Source organism: Aureobasidium pullulans (assembly GCF_000721785.1).
Source record: "Aureobasidium pullulans EXF-150 unplaced genomic scaffold scaffold_22, whole genome shotgun sequence".
NCBI classification, from domain to species: Eukaryota; Fungi; Ascomycota; class Dothideomycetes; order Dothideales; family Saccotheciaceae; genus Aureobasidium; species Aureobasidium pullulans.
This window is the reverse complement of record NW_021941042.1, coordinates 65,741-87,151: the sequence shown is the minus strand read 5'-3', so window position 1 is coordinate 87,151 and position 21,411 is coordinate 65,741. Positions and strand designations below refer to the sequence as shown.

Here is a 21,411-nt window from a genome sequence, read left to right as displayed (position 1 = left end):
TGCTTGTAGGTATGTGGACGGAGATGGAAATACTAATGTATGTCGAGGGGTTAGGGGGATATATGGTTTAGACAAGGATTTTTGTAAGACTGTTGTGTAGTTATGTCATCCTAGTTGAGGGGTTTTTGGAGACGTGAAATGATTATGCTGAGCTTTGTTGTATCTCAATTATTGTTGCAACTTGGCTGAGATGATCTTCGGCGTCGGTCATGGATGTATAGGGGTTTTTTTTTAATCTCCTATTTGAGGCAAGCCACGATCGCAGCGATAGCAGCAAGTGTACCATCCAAGTTTTTCACCCTGATTGTTTCCAGTCCGATCTCCTTAGCTGGGTAATCGTTTCCACCCGAAAAAAGGGCATCACCGATAAACATCATCTGCTCGAGAGGGATGCCACTAGTATCGCGCAGCTTCTTCAATCCATAACCCTTGTCCACTCCTTTCCTGGTAATATCGATCGATGTGGCTCCGCCCATGTTGATGGACAATCCCGGCAGACGTGTTCGAAGGTCGGCTTGAATGACTTTGCGTTTAGCGAAATCCGGGTCCCAGTGTTCTTTCTCTCTGACCGGTGCTTGTTGTCCAAGTGCCGAGAAGGTGACTTGAGCTCCACGATCTTCAATTCGGTCTCCCCAAGTTTGTTCAGGAGCAAAGTCCGTAGCTGATAGGGAGAGCTCAAAGACTTTGATGATGTTTAGTCTTTCTTGTTCGGAGAAGAGCTCAGTTTAGTCCCGGGTTTAGGCATCAGCCAGAGTTTTGACAGGTCGGCAGAGGGAGGTAGGCGGCTTGCAATCTGTATGTGGAATCCAGGCTAGTCGTGCGATCATGCTGACTTGGATTGGTGGAGACAGTTATGATGTCGGTGACACGAATGATTGTAGAGTGTTGCGGGATTGGTGCAGGATCAAGAAGGAGAACTCTTCGAGTTGCGAGGGCGTTGACGCGCAATCACCCGCTGGCTTGATATGTGATATTTCCACTATGGATAGATTACCCGCGTTGTATCGATAGCTGTGCCACACGCGAAGTATTTCGCCGACAAACGAGTTTGCAGTAATTTGTGAATTTACACTATAACTTCCCATGCCATTTCTTCCGACGAATTCTTGGTATGTCCCAAGATTGATATGCGAGCCTTGAGACGAGACCTGATTGCCAACAAAAGCACTGAGAGCCGGGTGGTGGACGAAGCGCAATCTCTCCTGGCAAACGAGAATGCTTGCAAATGTCGTTCAAGAGCTCACCGCTTGGTCTTTTGATTATGTGAAACTACCGGGTCATCCTCGTCGCTCACAACTCTAGGTTGGAGGGGCACTACAACGTCACACGTAACCGGGGTCGTGTTTTGGAAGCCATGTATGAGGCTGAATACCTTGTGGAGAAGTAGCTCGGAACTTAGGTCCGATGGCATCCGGACGTGATTACCAAAGTCGCTCATTCTGTTTCCACATGGGCCAGACATTCAAGTTCCTGATTCTCAAAGTCGAAGAATGCTACCTCCAACAATCAGAGCGGGAGGGCGTTCGCTTCTATGACACCGCTCTGGAGAAAAAACTTACCCATGCAACCGCTTTGGAGAGGTTGCAAGTTGTTGATAAGCTCTCCAATATGCGATATGCCATGGTCTCGTGTTCTGGACCTGCTGCCACGGAAACATTTGATGAATGTCGATTTTGCTCTTGACCGCTAAGGTTCGCACGAAGATGACATTGCGAGAATGAAGGAGAGCATTAACGGGCAAGTCGCGAGCCACAACAAGACACGGTTGAAGAGACGCGATTAGTCCGCCACTCCACGCGTGATAATCACCAGAGCGAATCGCATTCCCACACATGTCTGGGATTGGGATAAGCGGACCTTCACCAAGGCCGTGATGGATACCGAACCTGAAATCAGACCACTTTTGCAGGTCTGGCAACGCCACGAAGAAGAATATCAATCCATGTGAGCACTCTTTGAGACTGCCAGAGTGACACAAGAGTCGACAGGAAGCCGGTATCCTGAATTACGGAGAACCATTCGGACGATAAATCGTAGATCAATCGATACCTGCATGGATCTGGACAAAGAACTGAGAAATAACCCTTCGATACTTCTGAGCCCAGACTTAAGGTTGGGAAGTTAGAATGTTGAAGAAAGACCCTGGAACCAAAGGATGTTTTCCGAAGTTGAGCTTGGTTCAGATACAGGTGTATGACCATCGTTGAGAACTTGGAAGGACTGTCAGCGAACGCTTCAGGAAATTCGGAAGTCCCTCGACACCACGAGGAAAAAAGCCAAAGATGACGATAGGTCAGGCTCTCCGGTTGAAGATGCAGTCGCGAGGTTGATGATGTAGAGCTATAGCCCGAACTCTCTGCAAGTTTCTCGACCACTTGCATAGATCTTACTATGTGCCTTTGTCTTGCTTGAGCTCGGCGGATGACAACCCAACCGATAGCGGTGCGTGTCTCCGAAATATGAGTAAACTGACGACATGGCTATAGACCTAGTAATCAGGAAATAGAATTTAAGAGCTTGGGAGTATGTGGGTCGATTTGATAAGTGTACAAGTCGAGGTACAATCGGTCAATTCATCCGCCGATGCTTGTTGCATGTTTGCGCAAGGCTGGCCCAACTGAGTCGGGACGGCCTTGCTGCACTGCAGCATAAATAGACAGGAGGCTGTGTTGAAAACAGATCAGAGCCTGACGAGTAGGGTACTCACACGTAAATACCGTGAGCACAAGAGTGAGGCGTGCAGTCGGTCATTGTGAATCTCTGAGTATGCTGACAGCTGGGAGGTGTTCCTTGGTGTGCATTGCGGAGGAAGGTATCTCGGACCGAGATGAAGAGATAGCATCAATGTCAGCAGTTTCGATGGCAAACAAATATAGGATGAATGAATGCAGTTGCGAGGTCAATTCTTGAGGATGAACTTCCAATGTGATACGATGGATGACAAGACCGATCGGCGCTGGAGCTGTGACGGGAGATCGGAACCCCACTTGCTGCTCCGCATGTACCTAGCCGCATGAGTGAGGAGAGGTCGACCACAGCTCAAGGTAAGAACAGTAAGACGGCTGATGTCTCATCTTCTCATCATCTTTTCTTCTTTCTCACCTCGACGTTGACTTCGTCTTCCCCAACTTGAAAAGTCGTGCATTGCTGCTTGAGGTTGAACGTTGTCGAAAATGATCATCGCCCGCCAGGAGCAGCCAAGCTGGGTTTCGGAGCGTATCTCCTACTTCTCGTCGAAATACTCGCCTGCACAAGCTTCGCAGACTGCTTCATCTGATGATGACGCACAGCGGTCCAGTGACGATGATAACGACAAAGATGCTGCATCGGCCTTCGTGACGGCCACGAATCTTCCTTTTGGCTTTTTGACAACGACCTTGGAGAGTGCCACGGCCGCAAAAGCGAGCGCCTCAGATGGTGATGCTCAATCATTGACTGATAGTGGAACTACCTCACCGACCGAGTCCACGTCTCAAGTGACATCCGCACAACAAACTTTACCGACCATGACAACCAGTATAAGCCGGACTCAGTCAGCCTGGCAGTCAGGCTGGCACTCATACTCCCCAGCATCAAGCAATACCGCAAGCTCCATCGAGACCGACCCTACGAGCTTATCTCCTGGTCTACAGGCGCAGCAGAAGGCTCATCACGGGCCGAACACAACGATCATTGCAGGAGTTGTTGTGCCAATCGTCATTCTGCTTGTCAGTGGTCTTGTGTTCTTGACCTGCCTGCGCAGACGACGTAGGCGTGCTGCTACTACAACCACGCCAGTTGTTGGCAACGAAGCTGCCACCAAGGACCCTGTTGGAGCACCGGCGATGGTGGAGAAAGTGTCAGAGAAGAAGGTGGATTCGAACGCCCCACCGCCGACTCTGGTGACAACAATGCTATCGCCCATTGACGAAGCGATGGCAACTCCACAGCATCCTCGGCTCGTCATAACTTCGCCTCAGAATCCGACTTACTTCACTGGACTGGACACGTTCTCGGTGCATTCGGCTGCCACGTCCGAAGACCCACCACCTCCCTACCGTGCAAGAAGTATGTTGAGCCACACATCTTCAGAGCGCCGTCAGCCCAGTATAGTCACCAACTACGCGCCTCATGGACCGGTGTCCCCAATATCGCCGGTCTCACCCATTGCACATCTAGCCTCGCCGTTCTCTGACAGCAACGCTGTAGATATCGCGAGGTCTCCATCTCAACGATCGTTTGCTAGCACATTGTATTCTAGCAATGCCAGTGTCTATGAGGCAAGGCCAGCTAGACGAAGCACAGGTCCTGCCGAGTATGTGATCAGTCGAAGGTCGTCGACGGAGGATGACATCCGCGTGAGGTCGCCATTTGAAGACCCAGAAGACGAGGTCGAGCATGAAAGACGTGAACGCCGGGGATACTGAATGCCGACGGTTTGTTGAATAATACTTTTAGGCGATGAGGCCTTTTTTCTTTTGGATATGCTCACGTAGATGATCGGATGTGCACGGGTGCTGTCCCCTTTTTGAGTTTGGGCTTCAGGGCGTCCGCAGCGAGATATGGGTGTCGGAAGGATTTGTGCAAATTGATGATATATAGTACGTATAATAGCAACGCGGTCGTGAGAAAGGACTTTTTGATCTCACCTTGTAGGCAAAGACTGTCTAGGTCTGAAAGCAACTTCTTCGGGGAGGCGGAAAGAAGCACAGAACATTCTCTTTTTGGGAGCAACATCTCTGACATCGAAGATGCTGAGCTCGGGAGTTTGCGGTGTGACTTCGAAGCCAATCTGCTCTGAGATTTTCTTGCAGATGCTGATGCCTTCTTGTACGTTATCGTCGCTCTTGGTGTCGAAGCAGTAAACGTGAATCATAGGAAGTTTGAAGCCGGCAGGAAGCAGCTTTCTGTCCTCTTCAGTGTACAGACCAGAGAATGCGGGCAAGAACTCGATGGCAGTTGCAGGTAGGTTCATAACGTAGTGAGAGAAGACCTTTGGCTGTTTGACAGTCCTGAGGACCTTTGGCGGCGCTTTCGTCTCCTTGGCCTCTGTACGAGATTGCTTTGCAAGAATCTGAACCTCATGTTCGGTCTTCAGTAGCTTACGAGCGGCTTCCTTGATGAACACATGGCCGTCTTCATTGAACGGCTTTACAAACTTCTGGACCTTGTTGCGGCTGATGGCATCAAGCATGCTCTCGTGACTATCAGGATTGAGGTCGTTGGCCCACACGAAGACGCCCTTCTTGCCAGCTGGCACAGCGAATGGCCCAATGCCAGCCATGACGTCGCAGACAGCTTGGCCCTTTTCGAAGGCATCGACGAGTCTCTGGTGTTCGGTGTTGAGTCTGCTGTTCCAATAGACTTTTGCGTAGTTGAATTTGAATGTGCAGTCGGCTTCGCGGATCTCGACATCCATGTCGTCGGGTCCAGCAAGTACCTCGTACTTGAAGGTGCGGTATTCACTTTCCTCACCAACGTCGTCAATCTTGTTGATAACAGTCCTGACGGCGGGGTTCTTGTCGACCAAGATCTCGCCGATAATGTTTTTGTATGGCATATATTGCTCGCGGAGGTTCAAATGTGCAACATGACCGACGAGAGTAAAACCGGAGGGAATCTCATCGTGCTCTTCGCTCTGCGGCAGCACAGCGCTGGCAATGTCCTCTGCTTGATTTAGTAGTTGCGGTATGGATGGAATTTGATGTGCGTACGATAATCCCAGTAGTCGTAGTCAAGATTGATCTCATAAGGTACGATGTTGATCATGTTTGACTTCTCAAGTTCCGCTACAGTCTTGCTCCAGGGATAATCGGCACCTGATGAAGTTTTAGTGGACAATCTGGAGGTATTGATGGTGACCAACAATTACCCTTGTCGTCGACTTGCGGCCTCAACAAGATGCACTTTTTGCCGGCTTTGGCGTCAGTCTCAGTAGGATCAGGTCTCACAATCTGGTATCTCTCAAGCAACAAGGCGTCTTTCGAGCGGAATAGTTCTGATCTGCATTTTGAGATAGTTTTGTTGTCGACAACGCGAGCAGCAGAGACGGGAATTTTCTTTTGAAAGAAGGAGCGGTCCAGGACACGCATAGCGCGGTTGACTGGAGGTCTGAACATTTCCTCTGCCATCTGTTGCAATTTGACGGAATATGTGATGGGTCAAGGAATATTCATCACGGTCTTTCACATGCTCTTCCACGCCGAAATTGTTTGCAGGGTTTGATTGGATGTGGCTGATGGCTGTGGCTTAGTGACGCAGTGTGTGTGGCGTGTGGGGAAGGCTCTCGGTGCTTGTCTGTTGCGTCGGTAATCAAATCACAAGCATCAACAATCCCGCCATGCCGCCTTCCACCACCTGGCGCATTCATTCTTTATCCTGGAACTAATTCGCTGTCGAACTTTTGAGCAGTAGAACTCGCCAAAATGGCGCTGGGCGGAGGAGGCAACATCAAGGTGGTGGTGAGAGTACGGCCCTTCAACAGCAGAGGTACGTCCCCTATACATTTACTCGAACAAAGACGCGACGGCGCTGATTATGGATCCATGCAGAACTCGATCGCAAGGCACAATGTATTGTGCAGATGAAAGGCGAGCAGACAGTGCTCTCTCCACCCACAAACGCCGATGCTCGTAACAAGAACGCAAAGGCCGCCATCGAAGGTTCAAAGACGTTCGCATTCGACAAGAGTTACTGGTCCTTCAACAAGAAAGATGCCAGCTATGCTGGTCAAGATAATCTGTTCGATGATCTCGGAAAGCCGTTGCTGGACAATGCCTTTGGAGGTTACAACAACTGTATCTTCGCATACGGTCAGACCGGTTCTGGAAAGTCGTACTCGATGATGGGTTACGGCCCAGAGGAGGGTGTCATTCCCAAGATTTGCAGGGCCATGTTCGAACGCATCGAGGAAGCTCAAAGAGACAACAACTTGAACTGTACCGTCGAGGTGTCCTACCTCGAGATCTACAACGAGCGAGTCCGAGATCTATTGAACCCCTCGACAAAAGGCAATCTCAAAGTTCGCGAACATCCCTCGACCGGTCCATATGTCGAGGATCTTGCAAAACTGGTCGTCCGCTCCTTCGCCGAGATTGAACATCTCATGGACGAGGGCAACAAGGCCCGTACTGTCGCTGCTACAAACATGAACGAGACCAGTAGTAGATCACATGCTGTCTTCACTCTCACCTTGAGTCAAAAACGACACGACGCAGATACTGGTATGGACACGGAGAAGGCTGCCAAGATCTCGCTGGTCGATTTGGCCGGTTCGGAAAGAGCTCAGTCTACGGGCGCAACAGGCGCACGTCTCAAGGAGGGTGCTGAGATCAACAGGTCCCTCTCTACACTCGGTCGTGTCATTGCTGCTTTGGCCGATCTTTCTAGTGCGAAGCCTGGTGCGAAGAAGAAGAATGCTTCCATGGTCCCATACCGTGACTCGGTTCTTACCTGGCTCTTGAAAGACTCCTTGGGTGGTAACAGTATGACAGCTATGATTGCTGCAATCTCACCCGCCGACATCAATTTTGAGGAGACTCTCTCCACCCTTCGTTACGCCGACTCTGCAAAGCGCATCAAGAACCATGCTGTCGTGAACGAAGATGCAAACGCGCGCATGATCAGAGAGCTGAAAGAAGAGCTTGCTCAGTTACGATCAAAATTGACGACAGGAGGCGTAGGAGGCGAAAATGGAGCTATAGCAGCCGAGCAATATCCTCCAGACACGCCTTTGGAAAAGCAGATGGTTTCAATCACACAAGCCGATGGTAGTGTGAAACAAGTCTCAAAAGCTGAGATTGTCGAACAGTTGGACCAGTCAGAAAAGCTTTATCAGGATTTGAACCAGACTTGGGAGCAGAAATTGCAGAAGACAGAGCTAATACACAAAGAGCGGGAAGCGGCTCTAGAAGAGCTTGGTATCAGCATCGAGAAAGGTTTCGTTGGTCTATCTACCCCCAAGAAGATGCCTCATCTGGTCAATCTGAGCGACGACCCATTGCTCGCCGAATGTCTGGTTTACAACCTCAAACCTGGCACAACGACAGTCGGCAACGTCGACACGGCCAAGACCGCAGAGATCAGACTAAATGGATCCAAGATCTTGCACGAACACTGCACGTTCGAGAACGAAGACGATGTTGTTACTGTGGTCCCCAGAGAAAATGCGGCTGTGATGGTCAATGGACAACGTATTGATCAGCCCAAGAGGTTACGCAGTGGTTATCGAGTCATCCTCGGCGACTTTCACATTTTCCGTTTCAACCATCCTCAAGAAGCGAGAGCAGAGCGAGCCGAGGAAGGAAGTCGTTTGAAGCATTCGATCACAGCAGATGAGATTGGTGATCCCTCGTCACCCTCACCGTCAGTCAGTCATAGTCACGAGCGTTCTTGGAGTAATGTCAGTAAGCTTAATCCTGACTATGATCCGGACTCGAGGGGCAACTCTCCAATGCCCATGCGAAGTCTCAGCGGGCGCGAAAATGATTATGATCTTGCGAGAAGAGAGGCTGTCTCATCAATGCTTGGTTCGGATCAAAAGATCGCCGCCCTTACAGATGATGAGCTGGATAACCTGTTTGATGATCTACAAAAAGTCCGAGCCGTTAGAAGAGGCAGACCAGAGAGCCGTTTGTTCGATCTGAACGAAGATGACTCGGACTCTGTAAGCTCTTTTCCTGTTCGCGAGAAGTATCTGTCAAACGGCACTCTAGAAAACTTCTCGCTGGACACTGCTCTCACGATGCCATCGACGCCCCGGAATGATGAGGAAGATGAGACCTTACGCGCAGCCAAGGAGGGTCTACAAATCGAGCTTGAACGACAAAAAGAGGAATATCGAACACAAATTCAGTCTGCCCAGGATATGAACGTCGAGGTCGAAACGATTCGCGCCGAGAAGGTCAAGATGGAAGAAAACCTGAAGTCTGTGAAGGAAGATATGGAAAAGCGACTTCAAGCCCAGAAGGTCGAGTACGACCGCCAACTGAACGAACTACGGAGTACTGCAGTTCATCAGCCTGTTGACCGAAAGACTGGACTCACAGAGAAGCAGCTATATCTCGTCAAGTCTTGCATTCAGCACTGGCGTCAGCAGCGTTACGTGGCCATGGCCGCAGCCCTCCTACAAAATGCAGCGACTTTGAAGGAAGCGCAAGTGATGAGCCAGCAGATGGACAAAAACGTTGTCTTTCAGTTTACAGTCGCCGATGCTGGGCATACTTACGGATCATCGTACGATCTTGTACTGAGCGACATTAGTGCCGATGACGACATGGCTCTACACACATCTCGCAAGCCTTGTACGGCAGTCAGGGTTATTGACTTCAAGCACAATGTCGTGCATCTATGGTCGCTGCACAAACTACGGGCCCGTGTGCGGTTGATGCGACAAGTGTTTCAATACATGGATCGTCCAGAGTACATTAAGCATTTCCGTCTGGACAACCCGTTTTCCGAATCATGTTTGCCCCAATACACACGAATTGGAGACGCCGACATATCTCTCGCTGCCGTCTTTGAATGTCGAGTTCAAGACTTCACGTTGGACGTCTACTCACCTTATACGAATACAATGGTTGGCATCGTTCGACTCTCTTTGGAGCCGTCGTCGGCCGAAGCACCCTCGTCAACACTGAAATTCAACGTGGTGATGCATGACTTTGTGGGTTTCTCAGAACAAGAGGGCACTGAAGTACATGCACAACTCTTCTTCCCTGGCATCTCTGAGGAAGACGGCGCATCAACAACGCAGATGGTCTCGGACTTCGATGAGGGACCAGTTCGATTTGACAGCGTCCACAGCATGAGTCTGCCGATTGTAAGTCCACGCGATTCATGCTTGAGGGTTTCAGTGTTCGCTCGAGTCACCGGCACACATCTGGACAAGCTACTCAGTTGGGATGACATGCGCGACTCAGCAGCCAGGCCACAGCTGAAGCGCAATAACTCTCGCATAGCAGAACATGAGTATTACAATGAAGAGGGCCATGATGTTTTCGCTCGAATCCAGGTTCTAGAAATCGGAGAAGATGGTTCCTACAAGCCAGTCGAGGTCGTGCAGAAGAATATCATGGACACTGGCACGTACCAACTTCATCAAGGTCTGCAGCGTCGCATCTGCCTTGACTTGACTCACACTTCAGGAAACATTCTGCCACTTCAGGATGTTACATCTCTGAGAATCGGAAACGTTCATCTCGTAGACCCTTCTGGCAAGGTGCCAGACCTGAGCTCGCAGCAACACGATGTGACGCTGGCTCCAGTCTCACCTCCCATCGTTCGCAGCAACCCCGATGGTACGACCAGTATTCATATCGTGATGCACTGGGACTCCAGCTCTCATGAATCACTGCTGCTTGATAGGCCGACAGCAGAAGGGTATTGCGTCAAGTTATCATTCGCATGGACTATGGCATCACCCAAGCTGGCCGAGCCTATAGAATTCACGACCGATCTGGCAGTGCAGATGAGGGGACGTTCGTTCATGCGCCAGACGTCGCTATTCTCTTCATTATTCAGTTCGTCACGTATTGTTCGCTCAACCAGCGGCACGTTCTCAGTCACAGTAAAGCCGATACCTTCGAAGCGGGCCGGAGATCTGTGGCGTCTTAGCACGTCGAATACATACATCAAGGGCGAAGAACTACTTCAAGGCTGGTCGCCTCGAGGCGTGTCGCTCATACATGATTTCATTGACAGCCGCTCGAGCAAGCGCAAGATGGCAGAAATTGATGCGGCCAGAGGCGTGCTCAGCGCAAACAGCTTATATCTTGACACAGCGGCTACTGAACAGAGTCAAGAGATGCCGGACGAGCGACAAAGTACTCTGCTTCGAAAGATCCTCACACTCTGGAAAGCGGATCCCGCGATCGGCAAGCTAATTCTCACCGAGGAGAATACAAACTCGCCTCGTAAGGGCGCCGCATTTGCCTCTTCTGCTAACGGCGCTGGTATGCCTATGTCGTTGGCCACGGTGCACTTCATCCCGAAGAACCCGTCTTTGCTCAAAGCGGGCTATCTTCTCACGCCAGATCCGGCTGCTCGAACACCTTCTCGCTGGATTCGCCGCTACGTCGAGCTCCGTCAGCCATACATGCATATACATTCTGCTACGGCCACTGAGCATGAAGAAATTGGCGCCATCAACCTCAACTCGTCTCGTGTTGATGCTGCACCTCAAATCGCCAAGCTGCTACGTAGAGAAGGGGGAACGCCCACTGCAGTGGGCAGAAATGGCGTCCCTGCTGTCGCTGCTCCCGAGAATGTGTTTGCAGTCTACGGCAGCACAAAAGCATGGGTATTCGCAGCCAGAACAGAAAGAGACAAGAGTGAATGGATCTTCGCCATCGATAGAAGTTACTTCGGGCCTGAGGGGTTTGAAGATGACGAGGATGAGGACGATGGATACTCAAGATGATCTTGACATTCATGATTTTGACAAAATCGGTCTGGTGGGAGGGGCGACTCTGAATTTCCAAAGAACAATCTCTGTTTTCGCGAAGGGTAAGAAGAAGAACTTTTTGTTTGACTTGATTGCGAGATACCCTTTTTCCTCTTTGTCCTTTTTAGCTCCGCGTATGCAGGTTCGGGCGTTATCATGTTATTATATCGTATAAAGCACTGCACAAGTTAAGTCCTACTTTAGTTACGCGATCTCTAAGTAAAGCTACTTACACAAGAAATGGTAAAAGTATTAGAATGGCATTATAGACCTAATCACTTTCTTGTCCCGTGTTTCCTATACCCTATATTCAAGGTGAATGTCGATGGTAAAAGCATTGGATTTGCTAATCTGCCTTTACTAGATCGTAGTTAAAATCGTGGCCGTAGAATGCATGACAAGTAAACCAAAATCTTAATTAAAACTTATAGTATAGAGACATTATTAGAACCTCTCGACCTCCTATACTATATAGGAAATTTCTAAGATCGGATGTAAGGGGTAGTATATTACTTATAGCTCTCTATAAAAGTTAGCTTTTACTACTAAGTTTATAATCTAACAAAGAACAGAATAGCATTTTATAATACTTAAAGATGATTTTGTTCAACGATTCCTATCTAAGGTATAGGCGGTAAATGCATTAGATAGGGGTAGTCGGGCAAGGAGAGAGAGAGGTCGCGAACTAGGTCACGTATACGAAGCCGCAAAGGATGCTAAATACAGCAAGGTCAGGTAATCAAGGGGTAAGTCTCGAGATGAAATAGGATATATGATCTGCTGTGTAATATAGACCTTAACATTTTTACATCGAGGTGTGTGTTCTTCTGTAAAAGACAACAAGAGGAAGGGAGATACATAAAAGCAAATTGTTGAACAAGGATCGCGCTGTGTTGGACTTTCAGCGGGCGTGCTGCGCTTTCTCTGTATAAACAACGCCTGAGGTGCTCCGCTACATCATTGTTGCTGATCCTATATCGGGATAGCACTGTCGCCCATGAGATTGGTGCACTGTCAACTACGGACTCAACGCAACCTTCCTCAACCACTCAGCAAGAGACTCCTCGCCATACTTTCCAAAAACGACCGCACCCTCGACTGTGTGTCCTCCCGTCTTGTTACAGACGAAACCCCGCTCAGGCTTTGCGAAACTTTGAAGCACCTTTTCAGGATGTGCCCAGATGGATTCATTCGAGGCGTGCAGATGGACATCAAAAGGCTTGCCATTTTGAATCCATGTAGCCATGTTTTTGCTTGCGATTGGACTTGGTCGTTTCAGCACGTTTTGTAGGCACCAGGCGTGGGCGACTAGGTAACCTCGTCCTTCTGGGACTTTTGCACAAGAGGAACAGGTAGCAAGATGCGTGGATAGCTGCGTTTGTGTGGTTGTTGTTGTGGTGGTCGTTGTGTTGTTGCTGTTCATATTGTTGGTGATGATGTTGGCATTTGCTTGTGGGCTCTGGTTGTGAGGACTGCAAGAAGGGCCGACGAGTGCGATTGCCTGATCCAGGTTTCTGCAGACGAGAAGGCCGTCCACTTTCTTCGTGATCTCTAGCCATGCCTTGATGGATGGCCATTCAGCTGGATCCAGCACTCTCAATGCACTGCCGTCGTCCGGCTCAAGAATTTGGTCTTGCAATTCCGAGAAGTACACTCCTTTGGTCCAGTGGAATATCTTCTTCGGTAGCTGTCTCGTGTCTTGAGTGACTTGGAGACTACTGTTGAGAGACACAAGTAGTTGTCTGAGCAGAAGCTGGTCGTCGGTCTGGTCACCCACTTCGCTGACGACTATATCGCCGGAACCTCGAAAAGCAGCAGTGGCAGCTGAAGCACCGTCAGTCGACGGTTTGGCCCAGGGTATAGGGTCGATCTGGCCTTTAATGTTGCTAAGCCTTGCGTAGTAAGCGTGGCAAAGATGTAGCAAAAGGCTGGTTTGAGGGACCAGCCAGCCAATATGGGTCTTGCAGTCGTACACAAGAGCTACAGCCTGAGAAAGATGGTCCAACGCACGAACATAAGCAGTTGACCGCGTGAACCTTTGTCTGGTCACGTGATGCTCGTATGTCCGCGTCGCCTGCATGATACCCTGAACAGGACCGCCTGACACGCCAAGCGCAGCTGTGGCCTCAAATCCTTTGAGCTTCAAGACACTCGAGCGATGCGGAAGGCCACTATCCTCGAAGTCCAATCCTGTACCTTCGACACCAAGCATAATGTTAGCTTGAGGCCACATACCAACCACACAGCGTCTGCCAGCAAGGTCTGCTGGTGTCTTGATGGAAGCCAATGATTTTTGCGTCGATTGCAGATCCATTGGTCGCAGAACATCGGTATCGGAGTACTCAAAGTGCCATGAAATTGTCCCAGAATCGTGAAGGAGGGTAGGGATCAGGGCCGTGAAGAATCCTAGCAGTATAAATTCTGTCGCGTTACCCTCGCGTTGAATGTAGTGATATGTTTCCACCGCGGCGAGAGATGTCATAAGCTCGAAGCTCATTTCGAGGCCTTCAAGAGCCACGTCTCGTCGCACCGGTGTTTCTGCAACGATCCCTGTCTCGAACAATGACATCCAGCAGCTAGCTCGATCGACCTGCAAAGGTATCAATGGTGACAGAGCAAAGGCCACGTACTCATGGCCACCACTCAGAGTCCCAGAATGAATTATTTCGGCCAGTCGAGATGCCTGAAGCCCTGTGATGTGGCCAGAGTGAATCTGTCGAAACGTTTTACATAGCCACTCAGCTATGTTTTGTATGCTGCTTGCCTGTGAGGGCGACACATCCTGTAGGACTAAATATAAGTGGCTTTGAAACGCATAAGCCAGAGCCTCGCCGATTTTGCCGTCAATTTCACTATGTGTGATCACTGGTTTGGTATGAGGGTCGTTGGACTGACTGATACATGCATCTTCCCTTGTGGTTGAGATGAACTCAAGAATCATATCAGCGACCTTGATCCCAAGGTCGCCCCAAGATCTCGCGAGATACTGCTTGCACGTCATAGCCTCAAAGACGGCACCGCATCCAGATATTGTGATCGTGTCGAAGAATCTGGATCGAACAGTTGCTGTGGTATCGCCAGACGACAGAGCTGAGCCCGACTTCCAGTCCATTATCAATTCCGGAATCTCCCACTCGTACATATGAATGCTGTAACGACTTTTGGTGGACCATCTCGGTTCGAAAAGCTCTTGGAACATGAGATTGAATTCTCCAGTATCCCCTAAAGGACTCATGTCGCTCTCTTTGAAAAGGCAACAAATTTCCACACGGTCTTTGAGCGTTTGCCATACTTGACGGTATGCGAATCCGCGTTTCGAAAGAACAGCTGCGAATCCTGCGATCGCTCGGACAGAATGAAAACAAGCTACTTGCGCTGCCGACATGCCTCGGTAGGATGTATTGGACACAACTTGAGCGATGCAGCGCGTCTGATTAAACCGACCTTGCCGAATTGAGTGATGAAGAAGAGCGCTCGTATCGACATTGCTTTGAAGCAGAATCTGGACGAAATCACCTCGACCATGGACCAGAGCTGCTTCCAGATTTTTGCTGCATGAATGCAAGTCTGATTTAGTCTCCACGTCTGCATCTAGGAGATTCTGCAATGCCTGATCTGGGGTCTCTCCTGTAGAAAGATCTGACTCAAAAGGTTGTTGACCAAACAGCTCGTTTTTCTCAAGGCGCTTCGTCACGTATACTACTCGTATCAGCTCCTGAAGCTTTGTTACAAATGACATGAAATCTGCCCCTTCTTCATAAGGTGACTTCTCTTCTCGATCCGTGGAAGCTCTCGGCCTGATCTCTTCAGCACCTGGACCTCGGGTGTCACCTAGCAAGGCGGGTTGATCGTCGGACGTAGACATTCGACCCGGATGTGTCTTGAGAGAGATCTCTTGGAAATATTCTTGCCCTCCTTGTACATTGTGCGATTTTGAAGGCAAATTTCGAGCAGAGACATGCTCATCCTCATCCGGATGGTGAGCCGCGGAGAAGGCATCATGTTGATGAATCGCAGGCGCAGGTGCGGGTCTCGCCGTCGCCTTCCTGTGTGACGACGCTCCCCCCATTTCAGGTAAAAACGGAATTTCAGAGACTTGAGACGGAGGAGGCTGGGGAGGGAGTTCCATGGCTGAGTGCATTGCTTGGACCACTTCGTCAAAGGTAGACTCCTGGTGTTGTGGAAGATGCCTAACACGAGAACCGCCGCCAGAAGGATATGCTGTTTTCGTACTAGGGCGCACTCCATGTGTTGGAGGCGGATGTCCCAGTGGGGGTAAATCGTGACGTACAACTAGTGGTGGTCCGTATCTGGGTCGCTTGGGAAGATTGTAGGCGCGCGGGTCTTGCTGCTGGAGGTAATGTATTTCAGGCCTTGGTTTTAGTGTGTCTTGATCCTCATCTGATAATTCGAATTCTCGCATCATAATCCCTCCCATGACGTCCTCTTGCAGACTTTCCACTCCGTTTTTAGATTGGCGGCCTTCGATTGATATGTCCTCGGATGGTCCAAGCCTGTATCTTCGAATGGTTGTGTAGGATGCGTCGGATCTCCCAATTGGAAATCCATCATCGATACTAGTTGAGGGTCCTTCTAGATTGTGGACCAACGTAGGTCCTTTCCAGAAGAAGTATAGTACACACAGCTTCCCGCATGAGTTCCAGAACTGTCTCATTAGGCCAAGGATTGTTGAGGCCTGTGGAAGCAGGTAATTCAGAACCTTGGGGTTTCTTTGAAACAAGCTTTGACACCACAGTTGTATGCCGGAGTGAGTACTGTCTCTAGGTGGAGCGCCTAATAGGGATATACCGGCAATGAGTTGGCTTGCTTCCTTTTCTGTATCGCTAGTGGCCTGGATGATCACCTACAATATCGTTTGAGTCGTGATCAACTTGTACGTTCGTGCACACATACCTGTTGGATTACAAGACTACCCAAAACATCGCCGACGAGTAGGAAAGGTCTTCCGCGGCCCTTTGCATAATGAGTGGTCATTCATCTGGAATGATAGAAGAATCAACTCACAAGCTTGGATTGTCTGCCTCTTCTACGCTGCAAAGCGTCAAGAAGATGTCTTCCGCACATCACAAGATTTGTGCCGAGCGAAAACTCAAGGCGAAGCAAATCACAGGGGTAGGTTGCGATCCAGGCTTTTGGTATGTGTGTCAAGAGTTGCCGAATAGGCCAGTGAGATTTGGCCCCAATATCAAGATCGATATCCTTATAACTCTGTCCGCTCTCCCGCGGTTTGCCGCTCGCTGTGACAATGACAATACTGCATACAATTAATGTCGTTCCAAGTCATGATTCATGTTCCATCTCGCTCACTCGACTATCGATGTTCTAGCATTGTCCCAAGCCTTGAGGTTCTTGGGGTCCAGAGCTGCGCTGGATGCCATGATGAATTATGCGAGAGAGATGGCCTGGTGATGTCCCGATGAACGTTTTGCTCAAGTATCCCACCTGAAAAGAGTTGAGGTAGACTGTGGTTGTGCTGACTACACCACCAGAGTGAGTAAGCAGCCCCTCACTGCCCAGTGGCTAGAGTTATCAAGCCTCTCGAGGATGTGCCCGCATCCTCATTCGTTGGTGTAAGGTTAGCGCTGACAGGCTGCATGCACTAAGCCACGAAATGGCCCCCAACACTGCCTCCGATTGAGAGCTGTCTTTAATTCGAGTCGATGATTGTCGATGATTGTCGATGAATGTGTGAAAAATCACGAAGGTCGGCAGGATGATAAAGTGCGCAACGACGCAGGCTAGGAGCCAGTGGGATATTGGCAGTCGCGACCACCCCCATTCTCACACACGTGACGTATGAAGTGTTGATCCACGCTCACAGAGCAAAAGAACAAAGATGACGGGCAAAGAAGAAGCAAAGATAAGACAACAAACGAGATGATACGCACAAGTTGACTTCAAAGTGCTTTTGAGCACGAATCGAAAGGCGCATTTGGACCTCTTGCTTTCGTTTCTACAGCGGCGACCACAGTCCCTCGTCTGGTTTCTGTCTTCCAGCACTTCCGATGGTGTGTACTCAATAATAAGCGTTTCCACCTCCTGCAGTGGCAGCGCCGGGGAATGCTCCAGGTACGACTACCGGTTCCCTGGCAGCACCTTCATCTCCACTATCGTCTTCATCGCCGCCGAACGCTCTTTGCTGTGGATCCACCGGTGCACGCAGGCGAGCAAGCAGAGAAACATCCAGTTGAGGTGGCATATACGGTTTCTGCGTGTGATACTCACGTCCAGAAGGCATCGTGGCCATGAGCGGTTCGCTGGGCGGAACAGCTTGAACGTTGATCTGTAAGGTGTCAGGAGCATTTCTTCAAACCCAGGTTTAGGAAGCATGAGCTTACCGTGTCGTTCATCTTCACCCACTTAACCTCCAACCACTCCAAGACCCTCGCCTCCTCAAGTTTGCCTGCGTCCAGACCCCAGTCATCACTGCCCTTTTCCACTTTCCTGTCTTCCCTCTTCTCGGCAAAAGTCTGCTTGATACCTTTCCAGCCTTTTCGTTTGCTGGCGTCTTGTTCCAGTGGCGCTAGTCCCAATTCCTTTCTTGCACCTCGAAGGTATGCGATGGCTTCTCCTGTTTTGCCAGCTATCTCTGCATCGATGGCCAGGAATCTCGCAGCTTTTGCGCGAGAGGTGCGTCGGAGATCGTCCACGTAATTCAGAAGGGCAGGATCAAGAGCACCGATCCCAGGAGCCAGAGATGCAGCAGCTCTTTGCGCGTGATCAGAAGCGCACAAACACAATCGTGCAAACAAATGTGCGCGGACTTTCGGTATTGATGGTGCTGAGATCATCCATTCCTTATCTTCCTTGTTTCTAGCTTGGATGACGGCAGTAGTATACGGATCATCTTTCAATACCGTGATCAAAGTGGCCTCTGCAAGAGCGAGAGCTGCGAGAGCAACTTGTGTTGAATTTACAGTGTCAAGGGGTGCAGAGGCTGGGTCTTGGGTATGTAGGTTCAGAATGTAATTGTGTATTGCGTTTGCTTCGAGGAGGTATTTCATTGCTGAGCTGATGGCTGCGGTGCGTCGGTCTGGTGATGGTATTGAGGAGGAGTACAGCACTTGTAGATGGACACGTGCTTGTTGGACTTGGATGTATGCTAGCGATTGCAAAACGAAGGCGACATCGTTGTATACACCTGCTAGTGGTGCTCGTGGCGGTTCTCGACCTGGAAGGGTGGCAGAAAGGGTGAGACGCCATTGTGTCTGTAATTGTTTTGTATTTGTGACGTTGACGGGTTCGTCTCCAATTCTCCCGGAGTTCAAGGCGGATGCAATGCCTAAGGCGTATGGTAGGTAGGCGTTCAGTGCTTCCTGTACAACTCCCAGATGGGCAGCTTGTTGTGCGGGTGGTAGACGTTTGTGCTTCTTGAGAGCGTCGCGAAGGACGGATCGTTGTGTTGTAGCTGTGAGGGGCAGAGAGGGATGACTAGGACTGCTGATGAAGGCATCCAGAGGTGTCGAAGACGTCGTCGGTAGTGTGAATGGGTATGGCATTTTGTCGTGTCTATTATTCGGCCTTCCAGGACAGAGAATGTGTTTCTAAGTCTGGCAGTTACTTCATCACGTTGGTCAATCGCGTCGGTCGCGACTGCCAATCTTTCATGGGGTCAAGCTCTCTTGGAAAGCGCGTCATCTCGTATTCATCGCCGTATCGCGGAATTCCTCCGCTCAATCAGGGTGATGCTCTTTGCCAAAATATCCGACTTCAGAATCACTATTCCTCGACGACTGGTCAACTTCATCTTCCAAAAATGAACACGATAGACTCGTGAAGCTATCGGATTGAGTTTCAGCCAGATGCCACGAAGTTGGAGGCCTGTGGTGGGCCACGAGCCGAATTTCGAGTTCAGAGCTGTTCGCATCCTGAGATTCCGTGACCATCACCAGCTTCAGTGTTCAACATCGCACTGAGAAAGACGTGTGGAACAAATGGCACAAGTGAGTCAAGTCGAAAACTTCGTATCCATTCTGTCGTTCAATGTCAAAAATTCAATGCTACTCTAAACAAAACATGCCCTTTGAAAAGGGAAAAGTGAGAAGTTCCATGATATCGTGACTCCACTACGCCCATGCGATCCGATTCATCCGAGACGGTCACCTAAAACTCGTACTCGTCATCTCTTTGCGAAGAGTGGTAGTTCTGAGCGCGTGCTGAGGAAGCGTATCCCTTTGCGCCGGAAATGGTGTCGTTCTCGGTGGTGGCGTTCTTGTCGCGGCGACCACCCATGCCGTCACCTCGTGTCTTGTAGATGGCAGGCTGTCTAGAACTGTCACCCTCATCACCGATGTCCCATGATAGACCTCCGTCTCTGCGTCCGCCCATGCCGTTGCCGTATGTCTTGTAGATGGCCTTCTCAGGGGTAGGTGGCTCAGGCTCGTCCCATAGAGTAGGGGCTCCAGCACGACCTCCCATACCGTTTCCTGCAGTCTTGTAGATCTTCTTGGGGCCATCCGACTGGCCGATGTTGAAGTGAGGCTGGTACTCGTCACCGCGTCTGGACTTGTCGACGTTGGTGTGGTTGCTGAAGGGTGCCTTGGGTCCAGCAGGGCTGTCGTCTGCGATCTCGAAGTGGGCATTGGCATCAGGGCGAGGAGCGTGAACGATAGGGCGCTTCTCAGGAGAGATCTGGTCCTGTGTGCTATTAGAATGGTTCCAGGAAGACGGTTCAGTCACACATACCTCGTCTACACCAGGGCCAATGTGACGCTCCTGCTCAGGGTTGGGTCTAGGCTTGTGCTTCTCAGGCGTGGTGAAGTCTTGGAAGTCCCAATTGCTAGTGTGGGTAGATCCCTTAGTCGAACCACGTCTGTACATGTCGGAAGCTGAGGCGCCATCCTTGCCGTTGGGGAACTCGAAATGATTGAATTTCTCGGGATTGATCTTCTTGCTGTCGGGAGACAGGACCTGCTGGGGCTGGGTGGTCTCGTCGAAAAGGCGGTTGTCGTGGAAATTCTTGCCAGAGCCGGCCTTGGGCTTTCCTTCGGGCTTGTAAACCTCGTTAGAACTACCGTTTGCGAAGATTTCATCCATCTGACGAGGAGCGGGCTTGGCCGAGGTACGAACAGCGTATGCAGGGTCGGCGTTGGATTGAGCGCGAGGCTCCTGACCTTCACCAGTTGCGAACAGGCGAGCGTGGAAGTCACCGTTTTGACGACCACCGGCTTGCGACTTGGTCGATCCGTTGATATCATTCATAGGAGCAGCGCGGGATGGGAGCGAGGTGGAAGTGGAGCCGGCGTTGTTGATGCTCTGCTTGATAGACTTGACTTGGTTGGTGCCATCACGAATGGGCCAGTTGCGACCGCTCTTGCCAATGGCGTCGACCTGTCTGAGCATGGTTGACTGATCCCAGTAGATTCTGATCTGGCTGATCTTGCCTTCGCCGTTGTATTGGACGACGTGGACCTAGCATGTGTTAGTTGGAGACGACTGGCGATGACAAGGCTTGACCAACCATGGGAAGAGAAGCGACCGAATCGGCCAGCATGTTGTCGTCCATCTGCGGCAGGATAGCACCTCCTCCACGGACAAACTCAAAGGTAGTGTCGGTCTCAACGACAGCGCCATCGGAGGTGCCAAAGGAGCTCAGGACAATCTCCGACTTCTTCTTGACGACCTTGTCCTGTGTTTGGAAGTGCTTGATGATGGCCGAGGGCTCGTGGATCGAGGTGGTAGTGGTGATGTAGTGAAGGGCGGCATCGTGTGCGAGGGCAGACTCGGACGGCGAGCGCAAGAAGGAAAGGTATGTGTCGGCCATGGTAGGCGATGTGATGCGAAATTGAAGCTGAAGAGTCGGACAACAAACAAGTCCAATTGATAGAAGAGAAAGAAAGGGCTCGACCAATCGAGTAAGCGAGTCAGAAGCGATTTCACTGCCTAAAGGTCGCAAAAGTTGAAACAAGAGGGGAAGCGACGACTCCCGCATCCCGCAAAAACAAACAAATGACGCCGCAAATCATCCC

General features: G+C 50.3%; 7 protein-coding genes across 7 annotated transcripts; 2 read left to right on the top strand and 5 right to left on the bottom strand.

The window, feature by feature from the left end:
* Positions 1-239: 239 nt before the first annotated feature.
* On the bottom strand, positions 240-1,438 carry M438DRAFT_338485 (uncharacterized protein; the record flags this gene model as incomplete). The annotated part of the gene is made up of 2 exons (XM_029904127.1): positions 240-682; positions 1,426-1,438. 2 exons carry the CDS (start codon positions 1,436-1,438, stop codon positions 240-242), a joined length of 456 nt encoding a protein of 151 aa, XP_029756992.1.
* A 1,735-nt stretch (positions 1,439-3,173) lies between these two features.
* M438DRAFT_303444 (uncharacterized protein) lies at positions 3,174-4,385 on the top strand (the record flags this gene model as incomplete). The annotated part of the gene is made up of 1 exon (XM_029902161.1): positions 3,174-4,385. A coding segment is annotated over one exon (1,212 nt), but the record flags the coding sequence as incomplete, so codon positions are not given.
* Positions 4,386-4,624: 239 nt separating this feature from the next.
* M438DRAFT_280849 (uncharacterized protein) lies at positions 4,625-6,110 on the bottom strand (the record flags this gene model as incomplete). The annotated part of the gene is made up of 3 exons (XM_029901193.1): positions 4,625-5,646; positions 5,694-5,798; positions 5,846-6,110. The coding sequence occupies 3 exons, from the start codon at positions 6,108-6,110 to the stop codon at positions 4,625-4,627; spliced, it is 1,392 nt and encodes a 463-aa protein (XP_029756990.1).
* Positions 6,111-6,315: 205 nt separating this feature from the next.
* Positions 6,316-11,693, top strand: M438DRAFT_368266 (kinesin family protein). Its single transcript, XM_029908029.1, has 2 exons — positions 6,316-6,468; positions 6,531-11,693. Exons 1-2 carry the CDS (start codon positions 6,405-6,407, stop codon positions 11,396-11,398), a joined length of 4,932 nt encoding a protein of 1,643 aa, XP_029756989.1. The 5' UTR covers positions 6,316-6,404; the 3' UTR covers positions 11,399-11,693.
* A 747-nt stretch (positions 11,694-12,440) lies between these two features.
* M438DRAFT_338481 (uncharacterized protein) lies at positions 12,441-14,657 on the bottom strand (the record flags this gene model as incomplete). Its single annotated transcript, XM_029904126.1, has 1 exon — positions 12,441-14,657. One exon carries the CDS (start codon positions 14,655-14,657, stop codon positions 12,441-12,443), a length of 2,217 nt encoding a protein of 738 aa, XP_029756988.1.
* A 2,802-nt stretch (positions 14,658-17,459) lies between these two features.
* M438DRAFT_280718 (pH-response regulator protein palC) lies at positions 17,460-18,942 on the bottom strand (the record flags this gene model as incomplete). Its single annotated transcript, XM_029901183.1, has 2 exons — positions 17,460-17,726; positions 17,782-18,942. The coding sequence occupies 2 exons, from the start codon at positions 18,940-18,942 to the stop codon at positions 17,460-17,462; spliced, it is 1,428 nt and encodes a 475-aa protein (XP_029756987.1).
* Positions 18,943-19,392: 450 nt separating this feature from the next.
* Positions 19,393-21,239, bottom strand: M438DRAFT_325367 (uncharacterized protein). Its single transcript, XM_029903090.1, has 3 exons — positions 20,904-21,239; positions 20,129-20,854; positions 19,393-20,080 (listed from the first exon to the last, which is right to left on the bottom strand). The coding sequence occupies exons 1-3, from the start codon at positions 21,204-21,206 to the stop codon at positions 19,547-19,549; spliced, it is 1,563 nt and encodes a 520-aa protein (XP_029756986.1). The 5' UTR covers positions 21,207-21,239; the 3' UTR covers positions 19,393-19,546.
* Between the last annotated feature and the right edge of the window lie 172 nt (positions 21,240-21,411).

Excerpts from the sequence above, each read along its gene's own strand:
- M438DRAFT_325367 (XM_029903090.1), bottom strand. The coding sequence starts at position 21,206 with ATGGCCGACACATACCTTTCCTTCTTGCGCTCGCCGTCCGAGTCTGCC. Across the intron at positions 20,855-20,903 it reads CGGTCGCTTCTCTTCCCATG|GTCCACGTCGTCCAATACAA; the intron begins GTTGGTCAAGCC and ends AACACATGCTAG. Across the intron at positions 20,081-20,128 it reads TTGGCCCTGGTGTAGACGAG|GACCAGATCTCTCCTGAGAA; the intron begins GTATGTGTGACT and ends AATAGCACACAG.
- M438DRAFT_368266 (XM_029908029.1), top strand. The coding sequence starts at position 6,405 with ATGGCGCTGGGCGGAGGAGGCAACATCAAGGTGGTGGTGAGAGTACGG. Across the intron at positions 6,469-6,530 it reads ACGGCCCTTCAACAGCAGAG|AACTCGATCGCAAGGCACAA; the intron begins GTACGTCCCCTA and ends GGATCCATGCAG.